Genomic DNA, 23,563 nt, shown 5'->3' with positions numbered 1-23,563 from the left:
GCCACATGTGCACAAGTAGCATACTTTTTGTCAAAGTGTAAAAAGCTTGCACGTAAATTTTAGAAAATAAATCCCAAATCATATACATACATATGCATTACGAGTAAAATATATAGTAACTTAGCAATCGGAATCTTTTTATAAATTGTACTCAAAGGGGGAAAGTTACAAAAATTTAATTAAGGGAAATAACAATCCCCCGTCCAAGTACCTGAAGCGCTATAACATAGGTGCCACCGCTCTGACCTGTCGACAACTGCGAATGTTGTAGCAGCTGGAACAAATTCTTTTTATCAACTGCTGATAATTAGATAGTGCCCCTCAACCGGCATGAGCTGATGTGTGTAAATTTTGTTTTAAATTTTTAAATTTTTATGGATAATTTTTTTTGTATAAGTGTGTATCATGTATGTATGTATATGTAAGTAATTACACGTACTAGGACAAGTCTTTTCAAGATTAGGCATAATCAGGTGGTACTAAATGGTGTATTTTCTTGTTGCCACTAAATTATATTTAAGCCCATGATAAGTTTATTGTAACTCTTAAGTGGCGGATCCAGCGGGGGAGTTTTTGGGGATTAAACTACGTGTCAGTCAGTGGCGGACCCACGGGGGGGTGGTTTAGTATGATGCAGATGTATGTATAATATGGCGTCTATGTATTTAGTTTAACCCCCAAAACCGCCCGCTAGATCCACCACTGTAACTCTTTATGGTCATTGCGTGTAAAATTTTACGTCAATTTGCTCATAACGAAAAAGCTACACACTCGTTGGGCTCTAACTTCAAGCCAAAAAACGACAGCGTTTGGCCTGTAGATGTGCTATAAGGTTTTATTTTTTGAAAAGGTTTGCCACTTGTTAAAAAATTACATTCAAATTATTTAATAAGTTATATCAGTTATTATGTAAAATATGGGTATCAATGAAAATGTTTTTAAAAATGCCTAACTTCTTAACTACATATAGGAAGGAGGGTTGCCATTTGTTAACAACATCAAATGCAATTTAAATTAACACGTATCACAATATGGGTGTCAGACGAAATGGGTTCAAGAAGGTTTTATTTTAAAAATATTTTGCAAAGCTTTAGCACCTATTTAAAAAGCCAAAACTAATTAAATCATGAATAAGTTATATCAAATATTGAAATATTGGTGCCAAAGGAAGTAGTAGTAAGAAATCTTTGATTTGAACATTTAGAATATTTTCGAGTTATTTGAGGAGAGTTGCCACCATTTTAAAAAGTTATTTCAAATTATTTAATAAGTCAAATGAATTGTTCAAAGAAGTGTATTAATCCGAATGGGTTCGAAAAGGCTTTATTTCAAAATTATTTAAAAAATTTAGCAGAGTTGCCACGTAATTGAGTTAGTTATACACAGGATATGGATATAATATATTTAAATATGCGTGTAAAATGGAGAAGTTTTATAAAAGCTTTAGTTTTGAAAATACTCTTGATTAGGATTCATAAAAATCTGAACAGAAAGTTGCAAACTTTGCACCACGTTTGGAGAATTTTTTTTTATGTTTTTTGTTGTATTTTCATGAAAATTTAGATTAAAATTTCTGTCTCCTTGGCGAAACAATTTTTCCGTAAAAAAAAATAAAAAATACATACATTCGATTCCTTTAAAAGTACTAAATGCCTCAAGTGTTGCTCAGTCAAAAGAAACCATTTTTTGTTTTAATCCTTAGCCGCCGTAGAACGTTTATTGTAAATTATTGTTCTAAAAATGTGGACATAAGAACATGTATTTAGGGCATCAACTTAGTCAGTAAAATAGGCACTTGTAAAATGTGTAGATTTCAAAACGAACCCAATGTCATCATACCCGGCAACAATGGACCACTTAAAACGGCGCCTCCAAGAGCCTCGTCCCTGAAGCGATTAAGTCTGTGCGCAAATCCATTTGTATGAATATGTTCACTGTTGGTGCGCGTCAACATTCCTAATAGGATTACAATAAGCAACTTTGATTTACACTTCCACATACATACTTACTTTTGTACTTATTTATATATTATGTATACACTAGGGATATTTCGAATGTCATATTTTTTACATTCGCGAATGCGAATGTTAGGAATAATATTGAAATAGCTATAATCAACTTAAGCCATCGTTATTATTACATACAAATTTTTTAAATTATTAAAACATTGAACGAGTGTTTTAATCTAATAGTCAAAATTCTCAAAATGAGCATATCATATTTCAAAAAAAGTTATTTTGCTGCTTTTCTCCCATGAGGCGGTTTCTTAGAGTCTCGCATATAAAAGGTCGGCTGCACTGAACAATTGCTCACTTGGACAGGGCTGCCAACTATCCTTAGCTATCAGGTGCCATATTGATGATGAAAAAGTGCCAAAATTTGCCAAATAGAAATATAAAAGTGCCAAAAAAGGCGCCATTCTTTTTAATCATTCCCATTTGGCAATTAAATAAGAACAACATTTTCAAAACAAAAGTGCAATGATAAAATAAGATAAACCAGTTGAATGGCCTTTCTAAACTAGAAAATTTTAGTTGAGAAAAAGAAGTCACTACACGCAAAGGGGATTTAACAAAAATGTACTGAAATGTTTTTTTTTATAAAAGTGCCATTTTGGCACTTTGAGCCAAGTTGGCAGCCATTCAGTTGGGACGCTGGCGGGTGGAGCGCTCGAGTATTTGCGGGCCAGATCTGTCAATTTGTCGTATTTTAGTTTAGTTTTCCAGCAAGCGAGAGGATTTTCACCGAGATGAACTCGTTTTTCTTTAAGATAGTCCTTCAATTGAGCTTTAATTGCACATTTTTTAATGTCTCCATATTCTACATCCGAGCCTTCGCTTTTGCTGGAGGAAACTAAAATTATTTCTAGGTTGCTTATAAGACTTTTAGCAGTAATTGTTGAAGGCCCATCAATATTGCTTGATATATTTGTTAAGCGTATAGCGCCTGAAGCTAAAAGCCGGTTATTGTCCGCACCCTGGTTAGACAGACTTAGAGCCATTTCAACAATATTAGAGTGGACTCTCTGCCCATGTATATATTCGCATTCGCAACACATTCATATCATTTGATGCGAATGCGAATGTCGAATGCGAACCTGAAAAATGATACGAATCATTCGCATAACGAATGCGAATGCAAATATTCGCAACATCCCTGGTACGTACGGTGCGTGCTAAATTCGTACACACGCACACTTAATTAGCATTATATGAACATACATATCGCACACCGTCTTCAAAAGAGTCACAACTCAAAATGATACGTTTGTCAGAAAATGCGAACAACTATTTCTTAGCACCTGATAATCATATGGGCACAGCACAGTTCACCGGCTAATCGCAAAAACGATATACTAGCGAACTGCAAAACGATGCGCAAAGTCTTTAACAAAAACTGATCGGATTAAAAAGAAAAAGTATTAAACTTTTTTATAGCTCATTAAATTTTAGAATAAAAGAGTACAAATTTTGTATGAAAAAAATGAATTCGATTTGAAGTCGTTTCGAGTTCACCCAAACGACTTCACCAGACCGACGTCGTAAAGACGTCGATTCGAACTGGTCCTCGCTCTGTGGCAAATTGGTTATATACAAACATACATAAATGCATACGCATGAATAAGCACGCCAGCGCAGTGATCGGTGACACTGCACCAAAAACAAAATGTTTCGCTAGAAAAATGGGACGAGTAACCAAAGTTTGTCCAATGGATGTAATAAGCCGTCAAGTTTAATCCCCACCACTTTTGCATGGTGGCTAAAAATAGGATCCCAATAACCTGTCTTCGTATTGGATCGGCGTCTGCACGTCTCAACACTGGAAAGACTGAAAAATCGACATACCTTGAAAGACGGACAGGGATTCATTGGCCCAATTACATTACTAGCCTATCAACAATTTTATCAAACATATCCAAACCGATCGGAAATAATAAAAAAAAACTTACATATAATTTTACATTAAAACCAGTTTATTCATTTTAAAAATGAAATACAGTATAAACTTACATTTTTATTTTTTTATTTTAGTAACAAAAAAAAACTTAATATACATGTTTCCAACGGGATCAAATGACCCCTAACCGTTTTTTAGGTAGTTGTCTATTAAACTTTGAAACACGTCAATAAAATGGGAATGCTTTTAAATAAAATTATATGAATTTTTAATAAAAGTCACGAAATTCCAATTTGGAAAAATAACTGGCAGTCAAATATGCCCGCCGTTCTAGTGCTAACACTTTTGCTAACACATGTTCACCACTGTTGCGATATGTATGTACTAGTGTTGGGCAGTATCGATACCAAAAGTACTCAGAACCCGATTTTTAACTCCAAAGTACTCAGTACTCATAACAGAACTTGAGAGTACTCAGAACTTAAAAGAACTCAAAAGTACTCAGTACTCACAAAAGAACTCGAAAGTACTCAGTACTTAAAAATAGTCTGTTCCAATAATCACACGTATCAAGTACTCAGGATCGATTCAAAGTACTCAGTATTAAGTGTCGAATAGATACTCAAAAATACCTAGTAAGTTTTATTTATATTTACTGGTGTTCAGAAATGATTGTACTCAGTTTGAAGTTTCAATCATTTTCAAGTATTTACAATACTTGTACCCAGTAAAGTTAGCCATTAATTTTCAGTTTGGGATTAATATTTTAATTTGAATAAGCTGGCAGCACAGCTTGTTTAGATTTCTCCACTAAATATTGAAATATTGCCAACATGTGTATATTTAAAGAAAGTACTCAGTACTCTCAAAAATATCCGATCCTCAAAAGTATCGATACTAAAGAAGTCGATCCTCAAAAGTACTCGATACTTCCCAACACTAGTATGTACTTATGTATATATGTATGCGCGAGTACTATACAAACTTGCACGCTTTGTAGCCGCGTGGCTCACGAGAATAAATATGTAGCACAAACACAATATCAACAAACACAATAAAAGAATAATAAAATAATGACAATCAACAAAAGTAGTAACAATCAAAATTTGCGTTTTGCATTCAAACCCAAACACGCACACATATATACATACATGCCCTGCAGGAAACGGAGCTAGTTTACAGCTAGCTTATAACTACTCAGCAGTCAACTAGTTGTACCTTATTGTTGTACTTATTTTCTTCGCCCGTAACTAGCTACTTTCGAAGTACAATGGCCACAAAAAAGTGAGAACGGATTTCCCCTGCATTGCACGACAGCTAACTACTTTTGGACATAAAATATAAATAAAAAAGATTTTTTACATTTTTTACATTTTTTGTTTATTTAACACTACATATTTGCTTATTTTTACATATTCTTTTGTAGATAAACCCATATTTGAATTCTATCAGACATAGCTGCCGGTAACGTGCGCATGACTCCTGCACGACTTTACAACTCCCTTTTAAGTTAGTTATTATTTTCATAGCTAATTAAAAGCTAGTTATTTATCGAAATCCCACAAAAAAGCTAACTAAAAGTTGGTTATTTTTTAGCAATTGACGATTTTTTTCTGTAGGGTATTTACGTATTAAATTACGATTAAACATTGCCTTACGCAGCCAAAGTATGTAACAACAAATAAAAAAGAGCAATGGTTCTCAATACCGCAAATGGACGCCAAGTGATAAGAAAATTTATTAGATTAGTGTCAACGATTATACCACGAGGGACACGCAAACATTCATACTTACAAGCATATACTTATACATATATACTCCGCTCCACTTGAATAGTCAGATTATTATTTTTTTTTTCAAGAACCCATTTTGAAAAATTATGAGTTTTGAATTTAGCACTTAAATAGACATATACCTTGTATATACCGACACATAAAGCGCTGTGATTCAGTTCGGTGTGATTCAAAACAGATGCATAAGTGTATTCACTCGAATTTGTTTTGAAATCGGTTTTTTTTTTATTTCTCACATCGGTTAGAAAACCCGTCTGAACGAATAAATAATTAATTTAACGCGAAATCAAAACTGGCTATTTCATCTTTATAGAGCCCATTTTTAATAGTATTTATTATTATAATAAATTTAAATTACTGCTCGCTTCCATTTCGGTCTGCCGCGCAAATTTATTATTAAATAAATGTCGAATATAACTAACGGAGTTTGTTTACCTTTCAATCCGGTTTAATCGAGTGCGCTATAAAGACTGAGGAATAAACGTCAGAAATAAATGTGTGTTGAATCAAATCGGGTTTTTGTTAATGCGGCCTTTTCGTAGGTATAAACATGGCAATAGTGGCTTTAACACAAAAAATGGCTTGAGCTAAGCGAAGCACATTACTATTAACTTGAATTTCACTATAATGCTCATACATATGTACATATATGGAAAATGTATGGAAAAACTCATGTCCGAAAAACGGTTCTAGGAATTTTCAATAACTCAAGGACATTTCGCTCCATGCCATTTTTACCTTAGAAGGAAAAGAGTGTCAATCATCAAACGTATTGCCTGAGTGTTAAAGTTTTCGGTAAACTTTGTTTTTTAGATTTTTTGAGTACCTATGCTTATTGACAAAACCCAACCGCGCCAATAAATAACTTTAAGGTGAAAAACTGTCAGTATTCGAATAATTTCTGTTATTCGATTTTCAGACTACTCGATAGTGAACGGTAAGTCAAAGGTAAACGGTTAGTCGAATTCGAGCGGTCAATCGAATAATTTCTATTCAACCGGCAAAAGAGTTACTAATCGACTCGACGACTAACCAAATAGCCGGATAGTCGATTTTTAACAGGAGCTCTGGTCTGGGTACCTAGGTTTTCCTAAGAACAGTGACCGGTCAGTATACATACCCATCAGATCCGAAAGTTAGCTAACTGTTATCGCCCGCGATCGACCGCTGACCACCGGGATCGTGCGATTTTTTATCATTTATATATTTATTTATTTCAAAAAGTCAATAAGCACCATGGCTCTTACTGAATAAAACGCTACCTAGACCTGAAGATTTATATATATATATAAGAAAATAAAAAGACAGTATTGAGTTAAGTAATTTAGAAATCACTTTCCTTGGCAAAGTAAAATCAACCATACAAAACTTAGTTAAGTTCGCGAAGTGAACGCACAATTGGAGCATTCCTGGCATAGATCGTAGTGAGATTTTTGATATAAAATGAACAAAAAGATGCCGCTGGACCCTTTCTTATGCGATTTCCTAAAGTCATAGGTCTAAGCTAAAAAAAAAGTCGCAATCGACCGATACATTTAAAGCTAACATAGCCCGGGCCATTGCTCAAATTCTGCCGGATCTTAGCAGCAAAGTGACTGAAATTTGGAACACTCAAATCCGTGTCACCATAAAAATGGCGGACATAAAAAAATAATTCTTAATAACTCACACTTGAGTTATTCGAAAACCCTTTATATGTCCATCTGTCCATTATTAGTCCACAATTTACCAAAGCAACTCATATGCTCTCCCTGCGCGGAGAAATGACGTCAGATTAGATATTTACCAATCGGTTGCCTTTTTTATAGCGGACACCTCTGCCTGAAAAACGTGGCGAAAATCTGGCAACCTTTGCATCAGATTTACGGTGAGTTTCTGACAGAATACACCACCACCAACTCTGCGATCCAGCTTCGATTCATCTGTGAAGATATTTATTGGACCTCTACTCTGTAAATTCTGCTGGAATGTATTGTGTAGTCTCGGTCATGCTGTTTATAGAACTTTTCTTATTTGTGCAACTTAAACCGATTGCCTACCTCCGTGCTTATTCATACCAAAATGTATTTAACGGACCCCCGGTGATTTTTTTACGGAACCCACTTTAGGAAGCCCTGATATAACCAATACATTACGCTCTATCCTTTCCCTAGGGCCCAACTGTGCCATTTTTTAACCCATCCTCAATATTTAGCTTCCAAGATAGTTTTCTGTTAGGTACCGCCCCAAAAAACTTGACCCTGTCAGAGAGCGGTTTTCGGTAACGAGTTTTCTATGGACGCTCATGAGTCATAATCCAGAAAGCCTCTCTTCACCTGTTTTGCTTCTCAGCCCGGTTTTTACTCTACGAAGTGTACTAAACGATCGCTACAGAAAATGGAAATACACCTATTTATCGCGTCAGTATCCTTCAAATCTTTTTCGGACAAGTTCTTTTTCTGTTTCTTCCATAAATTGTACCAAAGAATGAGTTCAATGACCATAACTAGAGTATAAATCTTTTGAAAATGCTTCGCGTTCTTTTGTACCTTTTCGCTAAAACATTTAAGTTCTATCCAGAATTACAGCGGACGACGGTAAAGCGGTTGGCGGTAAGTGAACAGCTGAACAGTGCCGCAGTGAAATCCGTCAGAGTAAACACAATTGTGGCGCACGAAAGCTTCCGTCAGTTGTCATTTTGATTTGAAAATTTTCATTGAAATTAAATATTGTTTCGGTACGTGCATGTATGTAGATTTTCTGGAAGAAAAAAAAGATGAAAAGATTAGTAAACTTGTGAAAATAATAAAAATTACTACAATCAACATTGTGCCATCCCCGCTGTGCGGTAAAAATATAAATAAATTTAAATCAGCCGAAAAACGTCGGTGGTAAAAACGCTGCCGCCGCAATTATGGACCATTCCATATGCCTTTGTGAGTTTTAATTTTGACAGCGGTTAACCGTCGACCGAGCGCAATGGATGTAATTTTGACAGCGAAAAAGCTGGAGTATTTTCATTGGAAAAGCGTAGTTGTAAAGATGCCGTTAGTGAATCCAGATACGGTTTTAATAAAAAGTACTCATTTTCATTGACCGTTGGAGGTTACTTCTGTTTTTTTTTTTCTTCTGAAAGAAAAGTGTGTTTATTCAATGGAAGCGGAGTGTAAAGGCGAGTACGAACATACGAGTATTTGAAATGTTCCTACATACACTATGCAAACTAATTTGAATGTTGAACACGGCAAGCAGCCGGCCGACGGCAGATTAGACGACTTTTGGGGTAATCAAATGATAACAATTCAACGATGGCACTTTGGGACATCTTCATACATATGCACATGCATGCATACGAACATATGTACATCAAAAAAAAAAAAAAAAAAAAAAAAAAAAAAAAAAAAAAAAAAAAAAAAAAAAAAAAAAAAAAAAAAAAAAAAAAAAANGTTGAAGCAGCGTAGACAGCCAAGAGTAAGAAATCTTGTCCCAACCGCCATCGCCGCAGCTTACAACACATCGGTAGAAATGCAAGCGTTGTTATCATCTTGAAACTATTTATATTTATGAACATTTACACACGCACGCACAACCACCCGCACGCTGATACGATTACACTTTGATAGATATGAAAAGGCTTTTTTATTGGCTTGTACGATAATAACAAACGGATTGCTATGCCGCTTAGCCGATCAAACGACGCGCTAAGCTCTTTCAGTCTTGTCTTACGGTTACTTTAGAACGGAGTGGGCCGGGTCGCAGTACCCTTAATCGGCCAGGGGTCCTCAGTCGATACTAAGAATTGTGCATTGCAGTGCGAGTAAAGTGATTTATGTATGTACATATGTACGCCGTGCGTAGACGTTAGGTAGGGGCGATGACATTGGCGCTGAGCGATAAGTCGTACAGCTTCCGAGCGAGTAAAAGGAAAGTGGTTTGCAGGCAACCGGAACTGTAGACGGTGGGTCAGCAGGCGATCTATTAAAAAAAGAAAAAAAAAATTATAATTTCTTAAGCCATCACGTGGTGTGTAGAGTGGAAAAACTACTTCGAATTCAAATTAATTAACATAATTAATGGCGACAAACAAGTGAAAGTTTATAATGAAAGAGCAAAAAATACATGGCCTGTCGCGGTTTGAATTTGCGAAACAAAAAAATAGAGCAAATAAATTTGAGAAAAACGTCCGCTGACTTGGTTTTGGTGTTCCTTTTCATCATCTTTTTGGCGCTACTTGGTGTAAGTTGTGTTCTTACGTATATATATATGTATATGCGAATTAAATTAATTTACAATCTTTACTACCAGTAAATTTTTCTGCATACTTATCTAACCGTGTACATATGTATTTCAAAATACCTTTAACTGGGTCAGAAAGATAAGCCGCCAGCCATGCGAAGTACTCAAGCATGTACTAAGTGATAAAATTAGGATTTCTTTATAAATCATTTGAATTTTGTTAAACAAATTTGTATTTTTCTCTGGAAAAAAATACGCAATAACACCTCAACCAGCTACAGTAGTTTGAAAACAGGGGCGAAGGCAGAAGTATTTTTCCGGTGAGAGGGGGTTGGGAGTTTAAAAAAAAAAAATTATTTTTTCCATTTAATCAGTTCCCCCAAATATGCGTTTCGTTGGCTCAATATGTCTATATTTTGATTTTTTTAAATAATTTCAAGTGATTACATATCGCCTCCTGAGTGGAAGATCGACCTATCTCCTCGGCAGCCAGTTCGAAAATGCCCTATCTCCGGATTCGATTCACAAACGCCCCATCTCAAATGAAAATGTGCTGAGATAGGACGTTTTTGAACCGAATTCGGAGACAGGGCGTTCTTCAACCAAAAATTTTACAAGAACGTGTATATGTAAATTATGTCGCAGGGAATTTAAAACTTGATTTTTTGGACGCAGATTGTTGTGAAATTTCCAGCATTTTTAAAACAATGGTGGGAAATTTTTTTTTTAAATTTAGACAAGCGACCATTTTACCCCCTTCGAGATGTAAGCTCCTTTTTCCAATAGTCATAAATTGCAGTAAGGCTTGGTGGAATGAACTATTATTCTGGAATCAGGTGCACTAAGGTGAGGACAGGAGTGTCTTAATTTTCTAGCTACTTGAGCACTCGTCAGGTGAATTTTTGGCTGCCATTGTAGTTTGTTGTGAACTTGTTTGTTAATATATAAATCGAGATCCGGGGGCTGGCTGCCGAACAGCAGTCTTGGTTATGTGTTTTTTTATCTATTAAATATGTCAATAAAAACCGATTCCTCAACATACTTCAGATGACTTCAAATTTGGATAGAAGCTTATTTACAGTATGTGTTGTTGCAAGTATATGTAAGTCAATATACTTGAGGTGGGATGTTCTTATGACAGCACATTAGTAATAGGTGCGATCCCGTATGAGTCCGGACTAGTCAGAAATAGTCAGAATCAGTCAGATTTTACTGGAAATCGATCCCGTACTCGGTTCTCTGACTATTGAGAAGACAAAAAAGAGAGTAAATACGGTTCTCTCTCTGTTAGAAGTTACCAGTTTTAGTCTGAGAATTTTTTGCTGGTCAATTCTGGTAAATGTGTCAAACGATCAGCTGTAGTGTGTTTGGCAACCAAATTGTAAAAAAAAAAAAGTTCACTCTGCTAATTCATGTTTAAGAGTATTTAATTACTTGTTTAAGTGGATTCTAATGAATTTGAAAGTATTTTTGGTTATTTACATGTGTGAGCTGAGTGTGTTTACATACAAAATAAGCAAAAATTTACAACCAAAATTTAGAGGTTATGTTGAAGTTGACAGAAGTTACCATTTTTTTATTAGAAAGCGATCCCGGACTTTTCAATGTTACTCTCTCGCTCTGAGCGAATTTTTATTTTTTGACAGTTTTACTAGTCCGAGTCCGAGGAATACGGTATTGTACCTAATATTATAACTGGAAAAATATCTACAGCCATCCTACATTCTAATGTTCATATCAAATGAAAAATGTCAAAAACGTAATTTCCTTGAGTGCGGGGGCACGTGAGAAAACGTATACCGTTCATGTGCCAAGGCGTATGAGTAATCTACCAACATCAATGTTTAGTCCGGTTGAAAGCAAAATTTCAAGCCACTGTAATATTTTCTAATTGTTATTGTTGTTATTTTTACGCTTCCAACCTTGTACTCACTCAATTTGGCTTGTTCTTTATCTGCAGATTTTTTAAATAGTTGACAATCCATGCACTTTTACGGAAATAAAAACAGTTGTATCTTGGTTTACCCAAGTAACTAAATGAAAAAAAATTCGTAAAATTTCCCTCAGGCATTTTTTCATTTGTACCCCCAAAACGCCTACCTGCGTTCGCCCCTGTGCGAAAAAGTGAAATGCAGACTTTGGTGAACACTCCCATGCACTTGGGTACCGCCAATACATTTTCTAATTTACATTTCTTTTATTTAATTTCTTATTTTACAAATAAAATACCATTCTTTCCCTAATAAAACCCAACACTAGCTTCAAATTTTGTAGAAAATTAAACAAAAATTGGTCAAACTTTCACTAAAAGTTGCACACTTTTTTCAGAATTTTTAAATTTTTTTTTTTACGCTCTTCCCATTTTTTCCCACCTATTTCATCCTCTACCGAGTCCAAAAAAGCACGCCTGTCTTCCAGCGGTATTCGAGACGAATACTTTCAGGGCTGGAGCGTCCGTGTTCATTCGCACGCCATGACCAAGCCATTTCTGTATTTTAATTTTCTACCCACACAACTCTACCTTCCGTCGTCTCGGTGCATTATTTATGTATGTATATCACTTTTTTTGTGAACTTTTGGCTATTTTTTATTAATGTAATAAAAAAAAGATTATAATGTGGTGCGTAGCTGAAAATTAAATTAGTTGCAGACAACCATTGATGTCCTATTTTCAGTTTGTTTGACCTCTGATAAGACAACTGATTAAAATGCTAAACATTGTAAATTTTTATAAGTGAGTAATTTCTTTTTCATTATAATTTGTTTGTTCTTTTTTATTAAGTAAATGAAGGAAAAATAAAGTGATACTCAGTGGAGCGAATATCTTTTAGTCGGAGTCATAAAATCTGTAAATTTGCATTCATATATAATAGGCTGGTCCTTAAATATCAAAATCTAAATTGTGTATGAACCACGTCTTTATTTTTTTCTACATACAAAATAACATCCGCGAAAATTTAAAAATTTTAAACAAATTTTTAGTGGTCGCTACCAAGGTTTGAAAAAATGAAATATATACTTTTTACTCGTCAAACTTCTAAAAAAATTTAGAATTTAAATTTAACAAATTTGACATATCATTGCAACTTACTTATATAAAATCATAAACCCGCTGAGCTATAGATGTTCAGAGGCAAACTTTGGTCGAACTTTTGCAATTTAAAAAAAAATATATATATTTTTTTTTTTCAAACCCTGGTAGAGACCCACGACCCACAAACTTAGTTCGCAATTTAGAAATTTCCGTGAATGTCATTGTTATGTACCAACACATATTTTTAATATTATTATTTTAAGGGCCCCACTAATACACAAACTCAATTGTGAAAGGCAAAAAAAGCACAGGTTTACGAGTATGCATGTACTTATCTTCATACAATTCTTTCGTTGTCTCTTTTGTTTACCTAAAGCTTACGCGAAATTCTGCTATCCTCAGTGCGATATACATCTGTGGTCATAAGCAATAGTCGCCTAAGTCGGCTTAAGAAAGAATAGAGTTATATATGCTGCAACTACTATTCCATGTGTGTGTGAAACTCCCATCTCGTTACCTAGGCTATTTAAAAAGTTATGGATGAAAATATTTTGGTTTCCCCATAAGGCTTACATTACAAACCATATCGTTAAAGCGTTTTTTCTCGAATTCAGGTTTTTCGACTTAGGCGATTATTGCTTATGACCACAGGCATAAGTACATACGTTTCAGGGTAGCCAACTCATTTTTGAGATTTCCCCGATTTCGACAATGAAATTCCCAGATTTTGCCGGAAATTTCGTGAAATTCCCCATTCATGGATATCTCCTTATTTAGAAAAAAAAAATTGTATATTTTGACATATTTGTCTGTTTATTTTTTATGTAATTCAGCTGTGTATGTATTCATAGACCAAAACAAACTTTTATAAAACAAATAAAGAATGAAGAAAAAAATATACATATAATGTTTACACACATACAGTGGTCGGAAAAATATAAAACGCGTCAAGTTTCGACAAGTTTTCACAGTTAGTATTATTATTATTTTTTGTTATTAATTTAATTCATTTGTTTTATAAAAAATATAGTTAATTCTTTAACGAAACCCGTATAAATCCAAGTTTCAAACTTTGTGTAATATTAAAAAAAAATTCTACAAACTTTCGTAAAAATTTCGAGCTTTTAAATTAGATTTTCTTCCGAAAGTGTTTCGGTTTCCTTCCACATAAAAAAACTATGTTTATTCGTTATATGAACGCAAATGCGACAAACAAAATTCTACATCAACGGTAATTTGTATAATTTGCAGGATTGCATAATGTAGCATTTCTTATGGGATACTTTTACCCATATATGTCATACTCCTATATTGGCAGTAAGAGCTAGTACCGTCCGAAAACACTACAGTACAGATATATCAATAAACACGTACGAAAGAAAAGGAACACATACGTTTATAAATAAACATGTACACAACACATATACAAAAACGGCCCTCATGTACACAATACATTGACAAAAACAGTACTAGACTGTCTCGCTTTGATTTCGGAATGCTTACACATTGAGATGTTAGCTTACTACCAATATAGAAGTATTACATATATGCTTTTACCTCATTATGAAATTAGTGAAGCAGAAAAATATAAATTAGTTAAAACCTAATTCCTCACAAAAATCAGTTCACCTCCCGATTCTGCCGGTAAACTGAAATTCCCCACAAAAAAACGGTCCATTCCCCGATTCCTCACGCATAGTGGGCAATTCCAACAAGCACCAACATTATTATTACATTGTACATACCCAACGATAACTATAAAGTTTCGAAAAACATATCGCTAAAATATCGAGAACAGTAACCAAAAATTAAAAAAAAAAATATCGAAAAACTCTTCCATAAATATGTCAACAACATCTATTAAAAGCACAAGTACGAATATGACAAAAAAAAAGTTTGTGACAAAAAAAGATCGTGGTCCGATTGTGAAAACACGCATAGCTATGCTTTCGTCTCGGCAGGAATCAGATTTATATCTAGGTGAGAACATAAAAAGGGTTGCCACCTGTTAAAGCTTTAAATTAAATTAAATTAAATTAATTATTGAAATATGGGTATCGATGGAAATGGCTTTAAAAAGTCTTTGTATCTAATCTACATGTATGTAGAAGAGTTGCCACATGTTTCAAAAATCAACGAAAGGGGCCTTCTGTTGTAGTTTGCAATTATTTGTAATAGGATTGCCATCTGTTTGAATAGTCCAATTTAATTTAATTATACACAACTTATAAAAACTACTAAAATATGGGTATCGAACGAAAGGGTGTTAAGAAACCTTAAGTTTGAGCATTTAGAATATCTTTGAGGTGCTTGAGGAGCGCTGCCACCTGTTCGAAATTTTAATTCAAATGAGAAACATGAATTATTACAACATGGGTATCAATCGAAACGGTTTTGAAAAGAATTTATTTCTTAGCTACATATAAGAGGGTTGCCATGTTTTTAAGAAATATGTATGCCATATGTTATTGAAATATATATCACAATATGGGTCAGATAAAAGAGGTTTAAGAAGGTTGAAGTTTAAAGATATTTTGAAGTTTGTTAAAAAAAAAAGAAAAATGTGAAAATTGCCTATTTGTTTATGTATGTATGTAGAGTTTTGTTGAAATAAATAACGCCTAATTGAACACCAACTAGCATCTCCGAAATATTTATACTATATAATTATTTTACGTGCATAAGTATCACCGATAATTAGTACCAAATCTTGGATACATCCATCTAACATTTTACTCTTCTTCTTCTTCTTTTGCAGTTTGCCACCCAAAACCGCAGATGTGTAGAGATTTATTTGAAAATAACAGCATAGAGATTAGCAAAGTGTTAAACCACAACAGCCGCAATTAACCAGCTCAGCAGCCGAGCAAACAAGCTCGCAAGCCAACAGTCACGAATTTTACACTGACGCACATTAATCATCGTCGCCGGTGGCAGCATTTAGTGGTTTCAACTTCTTTCGGCTGCAAAGTAAATCCTCTTTTCCACAATGTACGCGCCGCAGCGAGTTTGCCTACTCATTTGACATACACCAAATAGGCGTGGTGACGTAAGAAGAACAACAACAAAACCACAGGGCTAGTGCCCTGCTACCGTTTTTAGTGGAATCAGTTCAACCATTAATTACCAAGTTACAGCTTAAAATCTTGAGCGCAAAGTGAAAAAAGTTGAAAACATTTGTGAAAATACATTTTTTTTTATTTTACATTTTTTCATTTCTAAGTTTTATGCATATTTGCGGTCAAGCTAAGTGAAAACAAAACGAGTGTTCCATAAACTAATAAAAAAAAGCAACCATTTTTGGTGAGCAATTTTTTTTTATCGATACCCACAGCTTAGTAAAATCTACTTGCCGCATGTGGATTCCATCGGTGCTTGTAATTCTGCCAAAGACGTTGTTGAAGTGGACGACGCCGCATTGCAAGAGTGCAACTAAATTTAAAGCGAAAATCGTCAAACGCCGTCAACTGCAAGCAGAAAGCGAAGTAGTAGCCAAAAGAACAACAACAACAACCACATTAGTAGCAGTCATTGCATCAGTTGGTAGCAGTGCTGAAGCCGAAGCAGCATCAGCAACAGCAACCGCAGCTGTAGACTTTAGCGCAAAGCAATATTCTAGCGAATCGAAAGTCGAGTCCTCACCAACGTCGTTGTCCTTTATCGCGCTTGTACTTAGTATTTTCATCAAACGCACGCATCATTACATCCATCAATTCCTCCTCGACGCTGTGATAACAAAGTTAGCGGTCTTAATGAATGACTTTCGGTTAAAATTACTTAAAAAGCCAGCAAAAACGACAACAACAACAACAAGATCAACCACAAATGTTATAATTGAACAAATAATAGCATTAATTGAAATAACAACAACAAAAGTGCTCAAAGCTATTAGAACAGTGTTTGTAGAGAGTAAGCAACAATACAAAAACAATAAAAAAAATAATAGCACAAACGACCCATTAACAATATTAACAATCTTGCCAGCATCAACAAAAACAACATCAAAATCAAAATCAAAATCAGCATCAACATCAACATCAACTAAAACAAAAGCCACAACGAATCAAATCAAACCGAACCCAAACACAAGCAAAACCATCACCATCACCAACACCAACACCAACACCAGCGAGGCTCCATCCGCAACTCCAATATTACCACCAATCGTAAGCAAAAACAACATCACGGTGGCCGCCCTTGTTACATTACGTCTATTCAATAATAATTCCTTCTCGTCGAACAATCATCGTACTTACAATAACAGCAGCAAATCGAATAAAGTATTTCTACACTATACACCACGTGATCCGCGTTTAAGAATCGTCAATAGCAATCAAGAAATTTTATTTAATAAACACCATTTCGATAGTGTTAGTGAATTGAAAATAACTGAAGATTTATGCGCTTATGGTGAATTGATTGGAGGCTCCTTCTCAACGCCAGCGCCATTCAAAGGCATTAGCGCCAATTTAGTGTACTGTGATTGTAATAAAAGAAATTGTTGTTGTAATCGTAAAAATAATACAAATTCTAATTGTATCAATAATAGCAGCGAAAGTGAAAGTGAAAGCCTTGAAAACAATTTCATTGGAAGTGAGTTGTCGCGTAAAAAAGAGATTGTTGAGGCTAAATATTTTCCCGTACTGGAAGAGGAGCGCAGAGAAGCGTTGTTACAGATCTCGGAGGCGAAATTCTTGAAGTAAGTGTGCTTTAATAACCATTTTTATTAGTTACTTCAAAAACATGTACTAATTAAAGATGGGCAAATTGATGTCAAACCGATCATTTTTGATGTGGATGGAACATTTCTTTTATCTTATAAGGAAGTGTCGCCAACGCAAAAACTTAAAAAAAAAATCGGAAGCTCGGCAAAATTATAAATTTCATAATATCCGGGATTTTGCATGTTTATTTTTTTGTGTCGGAGTAAAACTGTAGGTCCCTCCCATTTGTTTGGCTACATCAAGGCGTACGCCATGCATCGGAGGAGAAGCTCGGCCGAACACTAACATATTACGTAAGCTCCAATCTGTAAAAGCAAGAACTTATAAAAATTTTGGGCTAAATTTGTAACTGATCTTAAAAGATCCTGAAATTTCAAGCAGTGGTTTTATAAGATATGAATTTTTGAACTTTGAAAAACTTTTTTTTTGCAACCTCAAAATAAAGTTAAAAATTTCGGGTTCTTTTAAGATCAGTTAGAGGTTTTGTAAAAAAATTTCACGATTTTTTCTATTTAAAAATTTTGTGGGTCTCAAAGTTGTCACATTTCTTTTGTCACAATACTTTTATTTTTAAAATATTTTTTCTAATTTTGTCTTTGTATAAATTCTGGGATTTCAAACCGGAAAATTGAACCAAGTGGCCACAGACCTTTTCCTTTCCAATACTACCAAACACTCAGCAGCACCTTCCTTGACATTGGCCATTGCCATACTTTATGAAGCTTCTCTGTGCTTTGTACATAATCTTTTACACACATTATGCCTTACGCCGTATGGGAAAAACTTTTCATTTTCTTTAATAATTCATTAAAAAATCAACAACGTCTCGTTTTCACTATTAATTCATGTCTACCCAAATAACATGCTCCTCTTAATACCAAAGCTTATGGGAATTACTCAAACTGTTTTTCATTGTTCTTTGCAAAAAAAAAAAAACTTATTATGCGTCGATTTTTTGAAGGAAAATTTCTATTATAGGTAGGTAACCAGAAATATCTTAAAACATATGTACGTAAATGAATTTAAATGTATCTTGTTTCCTTTTCATATTCACTTTCATTAGAACCCAACAATTGGTTTGAAAACAAATCAGAAAGAAGAACGTAGAGTGGCATCAACTTCAAGCTCCTACCCGTGATTATATTTTCCTTGCCAACAGTTGTTCCTCCGACCTTCTCATTGATAAATTTGCGCTATCGTCTTATTTATTTGTTTATGTTGATGTTTTTCATTTGCTATTGCAATTATTTTCTTTATTTGTTTAAATAAGTATGTTTTTACAAAGTATTTGTTTATCTGCTGCCACTCAATAATTGTCAAGTTTTTCTACAGTGACTGAGAGCAGGCGGCTGCAGAAATCCTCTGACGTTAATTCGCTGTAAAGCAGCGACGTGAGTTGAAGATAAGTAAATACTATGTGCATTAGAGTGGGTCGAAAAAAATTTTCGAGATATGGTTCGAGGCACATTTCAAAATTTGTCCTCTTGCTGAATGAGGTGCTGCCACCAAACTTTGCTTTTCTAAGTATACACTAGTGGTCTGAAACTATTGATAGTCGGCACTATCGACAGTAAATCGCTTGCGTAAAGGGGAGAATTGCTTTTAGAAATTTTACAGGAGAGGAAGAAATTTTTGCAATGTTTACATAGATTTTCCCAAGTTATCCATTTTTGTCGAAATTTCGGGAAGGGCAGGCAATTGAAAAGCAGAGGCACCTCTCGACGTACAAAAATCACGCTCTACCAATCCCTCATAACGCCCGTTCTTTTATATAGCGCATAAAACGGGGCACGTTGAGAAATAACTGTATAAGCCTGACGCTACGTTGAAAATAAACTCCGACTCGGCCTCCTTGGGTGAGAGTAAAAGCAATGGCGTGAACGAACACTATAGAAGCATCAAGAGAAGAAGGACCTGTCTACACTTCCTATGATCAACTATGAAAACATCGCTAAGAAAAGGACGCAGTTGACGAAGCTGTTTGTGTATCGGCCAAAACAGAAAAACATTTGAAGTTCCTTATATGAAAGGAGACAAAAATACACCCCACGGGTGTACTTACTCAATATCTCAAACCGTTAAGTCGTTTGGGTTTTTGCATCCGCTGTTGTTAGGACCTAATTAGTGTTCATATGATTATATTACCCATGGTTGGCCAGAGTTTTTCAAGGCCTCTTCTCGAACGAAGTGCTTCGCATACTCGGCGATATATCGAGCTATTAAGATTTATCTGTTACAGCGGTTCTTTCCATGGGCGGGCGACCCCCTTTTCTACAACTCGAGGGAAGCGTTATAGATACAAAGGTAAAGCTTCAACTTCAACACCCCTAAAACAGGACTACAGAGTTCTAAAAAAATGGCCCATTTGATCCACAACCTTCGCCTCGATTAAAGCTTCGGCACCAACGAGGTTTCATACGGTGGGAAAAGTTACAAAGGAGGTACAAAGCAGATGCAAACCGAACCCACCACTGCAAATACTTCTTAGTAGGGGATGCCTGAGGCCTGTGGATGCACACTGGGTCTAAGGCAAGGTCTTGGACTTCACCAGAGCACACTCCTCTATATAGAAACCAAAAAGAAACTTCCAAAAATTTACTGCTATGAAACGCACTTGAATATGTCAATTTTGGCGTTAACGGTTTTGACCGTCCACAGACGGTCATCAGAAAACACTGTAAATATATAAATAATGTTTCCTACTTACTAGAAAAATTTCAAGTCTTTAGAAAAATAATTACTGAATAAATGCCGGAACTACAAAATGTCTATTTATCACAGTAATTTATTTAACCTTTAACACTAACTCACAAATTTAACTGACCCGTGTACTCAAAATATAAAACACAAAGAGCATATTGGTTTGAATTCACAAATCACATAACCACTAAAACCCGTTGTTATGTTTTTTAATATTGCCATCTAATTTTAGTAACATTTATTAGCAAAAAAGCAATGACCGTCTACAGACGGTCATAACGGTTAGAGGGTTAAGCAACATTAAATTATCTGAAAAAGTTGTACAAGCTTCAGTTGTCATGGCAACAGTAGCTTTTTATGAAAATCATCAATATGTTTGTCAGTTTGCAAGGAATTCAGTAAGGTATTTCAAAGTCATTGAAAGTTGGTATAGATATTACAAATATCAAAAGAAAAAAACTAAGTAAGGGGTGTCCCGTTTTCTGCGATACAAAACTTAGACACCTCTAATGTACGTACAGACGTTTTTAAATGGATATATTGGTGTGTATTTGTGCGCATGTTTGAGTATACATACGTGTGTACATAAATATCTGAGTTCTATGTATGTATATACATTAGAGAGTACGATCACGATGTGTGGGCCAAAAAAGTTTAATTTGATCCAAGCAATTCCAACAGTCTTTAGGAAGGAGAGTGTTTCAGAAAAGTAAAAGTTGTTACGGAACACTATAAAAACAACTAAGGCGGTTTTTAACCGACTTCCAAACAAAATTACGAGGGTATGAATTCTTCGGAATTTTTTTTATATTTTTTTTAGGCATGTCACCGCATGGGTTTGGACCACGTGAACCGATTTCGATTATTCTTTCCTATCGGAAAGTAACAATACTTATTTGGTTTAGTTTGGATCATGAAAGTATATAGGCTTTTTCATACCTTTACAACGGTGTTTATAGAAATCGGACATGAAATAAAGTAGTTATAGAAAAGAACGATTTAGCTGCTTTTACAGGGTGCCAAAAAAGTTTTCACTCCTGAAATACTCTCACAGTGAGTGTGCAAGACCGCTTAAAACAAAGAACTTTTTTTGTGATACGCTCTAATGTACATACATACAAACATACCGACCCATGCAAGAATGTACATACATATGTAGCTCTATCGTATGTGCATTTAGCCGCTCGCGCTGCTTGAAGTCTCGACAATTTTCCGTTTTAATTTCTGCTAAGTATTCTTCTATTTTTATGAGGTCAAGTTGAAGAAAAATTAAAATAATTTTATTTTGGCACTATTTTTGGTTTTTACAAAAAATTTGTTGTTGCCGTCGCCAAAACAGTCTCGCGCAAGAATTGTAATGGGATTGTCGCTTCCTGTTTATGTCGGGTACTTAATTGTGATGCGAAAAAATCTTAGAAAATTTGTGAAACATAAACTTTCAAATAAACCTATCAGGTATCGGGAGTTTAAAAGGCGCAATGTGTGAAATATAATTTATGTTGCGGTAGATTTTTTTTTAATTTTTTTATGTGGTTATGCATAAATATGAAAATGAATACCTTAAGAAAATATAATTTTGAACAAACACGGCTTGTACAGATGTGTGTACGTATGTATAGCAAATAAATCAAATAGTTTGGAATTTATAAAAAATTTAAAAATTCAAAATATATGCACGAATATGAACAGCGCTGCGTGCACGTGTAAACTTTGGAGTTGAATAGATGAACACAAATTAATCAAATTAATCAGTATTAAAAGCATACTACGCTCGAATTCTTTACCAGCGCCCTCTTATGTAAGCTTCTTTATTTAATACTCTTTGCATGCCGTCTTTCTCTTAGCCTAACGGTACTTGGCCTTTATATTTTTATCCAAAAGAATTTGCTTCAACTCTTTTCGATTGAAAGGTATCGGATTTTGACTAAATATTTACAAATAATTCGTATGTAATTCATTACTTGCCGTTATTTTGTCCATGATCCAGTCATCGGAACTAAACTAAATTAGTATGGGAAAACCCTTGAGGTACCACCCTTCCAATATAAAACGAAATATCGAAAGTTATGCGAAAGAAAGAAATCCGAAAGAAGCTAAGTCATTTTACTGATAATTATATTTTCCAACCTCGGGGTCTGGGCTTCTCAAGGTGGTTACCCAAGATAGGCGGAAAAACTGTGATCACCTTATGTTTAGGTGGTAAACTTTGTAGAAGCGGAGCCGAGTCAGAAGCTGAACCTAAAGAAGGAAAACAGTAAAGCAGTTGTACGAACGTTATCATAGTGCGAGCGGAAACGAAGATTAGGATGTTGTGTGGGTTATAAATCGCAAGCAATACTCCTTCAACTTTTTCCTCATCTCCGTATTCAGCTTTGCTTTCACTCTGTTTGTAACACAAGTCTTATGACAGAGACTTGTAAAGGTCTGCCGGGAGGCCAGCCTTGGACTTTGTCCCATTTTCTTCACATTCACTTTGCAACATCGAAGAAAAGGTGATCTGATAACAGTCTCGTTAATCCAGTTTTTATACCCAATTATTTCCAATGAACTGTTTGGCCGAGCTTCTCCTCCGATTTGTGGCGTGCGCCTTGTTGTTGTCACACAAAGCAAAGGGACCTACAGTTTTACGCCGACTCCGAACGGCGATTGTATTTTTTGTGAGAAGCTGTTTTTCATGACAGCAATACACTCGGAGGTTTGCCATTGCCTGCCGAGGGACGATGCGATGTTGCTTTGACCAGGGTTCGAACCCTGGTGCTGCGGAGTGGAAGCGCGCGCTGCTTACCACTACATCACAGCGGCCAAACACTAACATATGTGTAAGCGCCAATCTATTTCCAATGAACTATATCCAAGTATAAGACAATTTTTGCTTTGCGATCCCAATCTACATAATTTCCTATCAAGGGCAGAAGGGCAATGCAGTGGCCTCATGCATAAAAAGTTAGCTTAAGCTCACACTTCATTTTTGTATCGATGGATTAAGCTCAAGCTCAAGAAATTGTTCTGAAAATCGTATCGAGCTTAAGCACACTTTTTATGCATGCGGCCCAATATACCCAGATATCATTTAGCGGAGTTAACTACCAAGCCTTCCCTGTTATACCAATCCAAAAGTTTATTGAGTAACCCTTATCAAAAGTTAGTAGGTGGCGATAGATACCTTCGCTACTTTCAATTACTTTAAGCATCCTCTGCCT

The 23,563-nt window shown here is 35.2% G+C and overlaps 1 protein-coding gene across 2 annotated transcripts in view; it reads left to right on the top strand.

Moving 5' to 3' along the window:
• Positions 1-23,563, top strand: part of LOC108354053 (rho GTPase-activating protein gacF) — a 33,881-nt gene that overhangs the window by 8,600 nt on the left and 1,718 nt on the right. The window contains exons 1-2 of one of the 2 annotated variants that reach the window (XM_017605257.1): positions 9,653-9,905; positions 15,698-17,638. In XM_017605257.1, the coding sequence (XP_017460746.1) occupies positions 16,296-17,638 (1,343 nt within the window). In that variant the 5' untranslated portion in view covers positions 9,653-9,905; positions 15,698-16,295. Of the gene's footprint in view, positions 1-9,652; positions 9,906-15,697; positions 17,639-23,563 lie in introns of those variants that run through there. The other variant, XM_017605251.1, reaches the window with a different exon arrangement.

Source organism: Rhagoletis zephyria, unplaced genomic scaffold, assembly GCF_001687245.7.
Source record: "Rhagoletis zephyria isolate East Lansing unplaced genomic scaffold, Rhagoletis_zephyria_1.1 Rzeph_scaffold_00153, whole genome shotgun sequence".
NCBI lineage: Eukaryota > Metazoa > Arthropoda > Insecta > Diptera > Tephritidae > Rhagoletis > Rhagoletis zephyria.
This window is presented reverse-complemented; position numbering and strand designations above follow the sequence as displayed.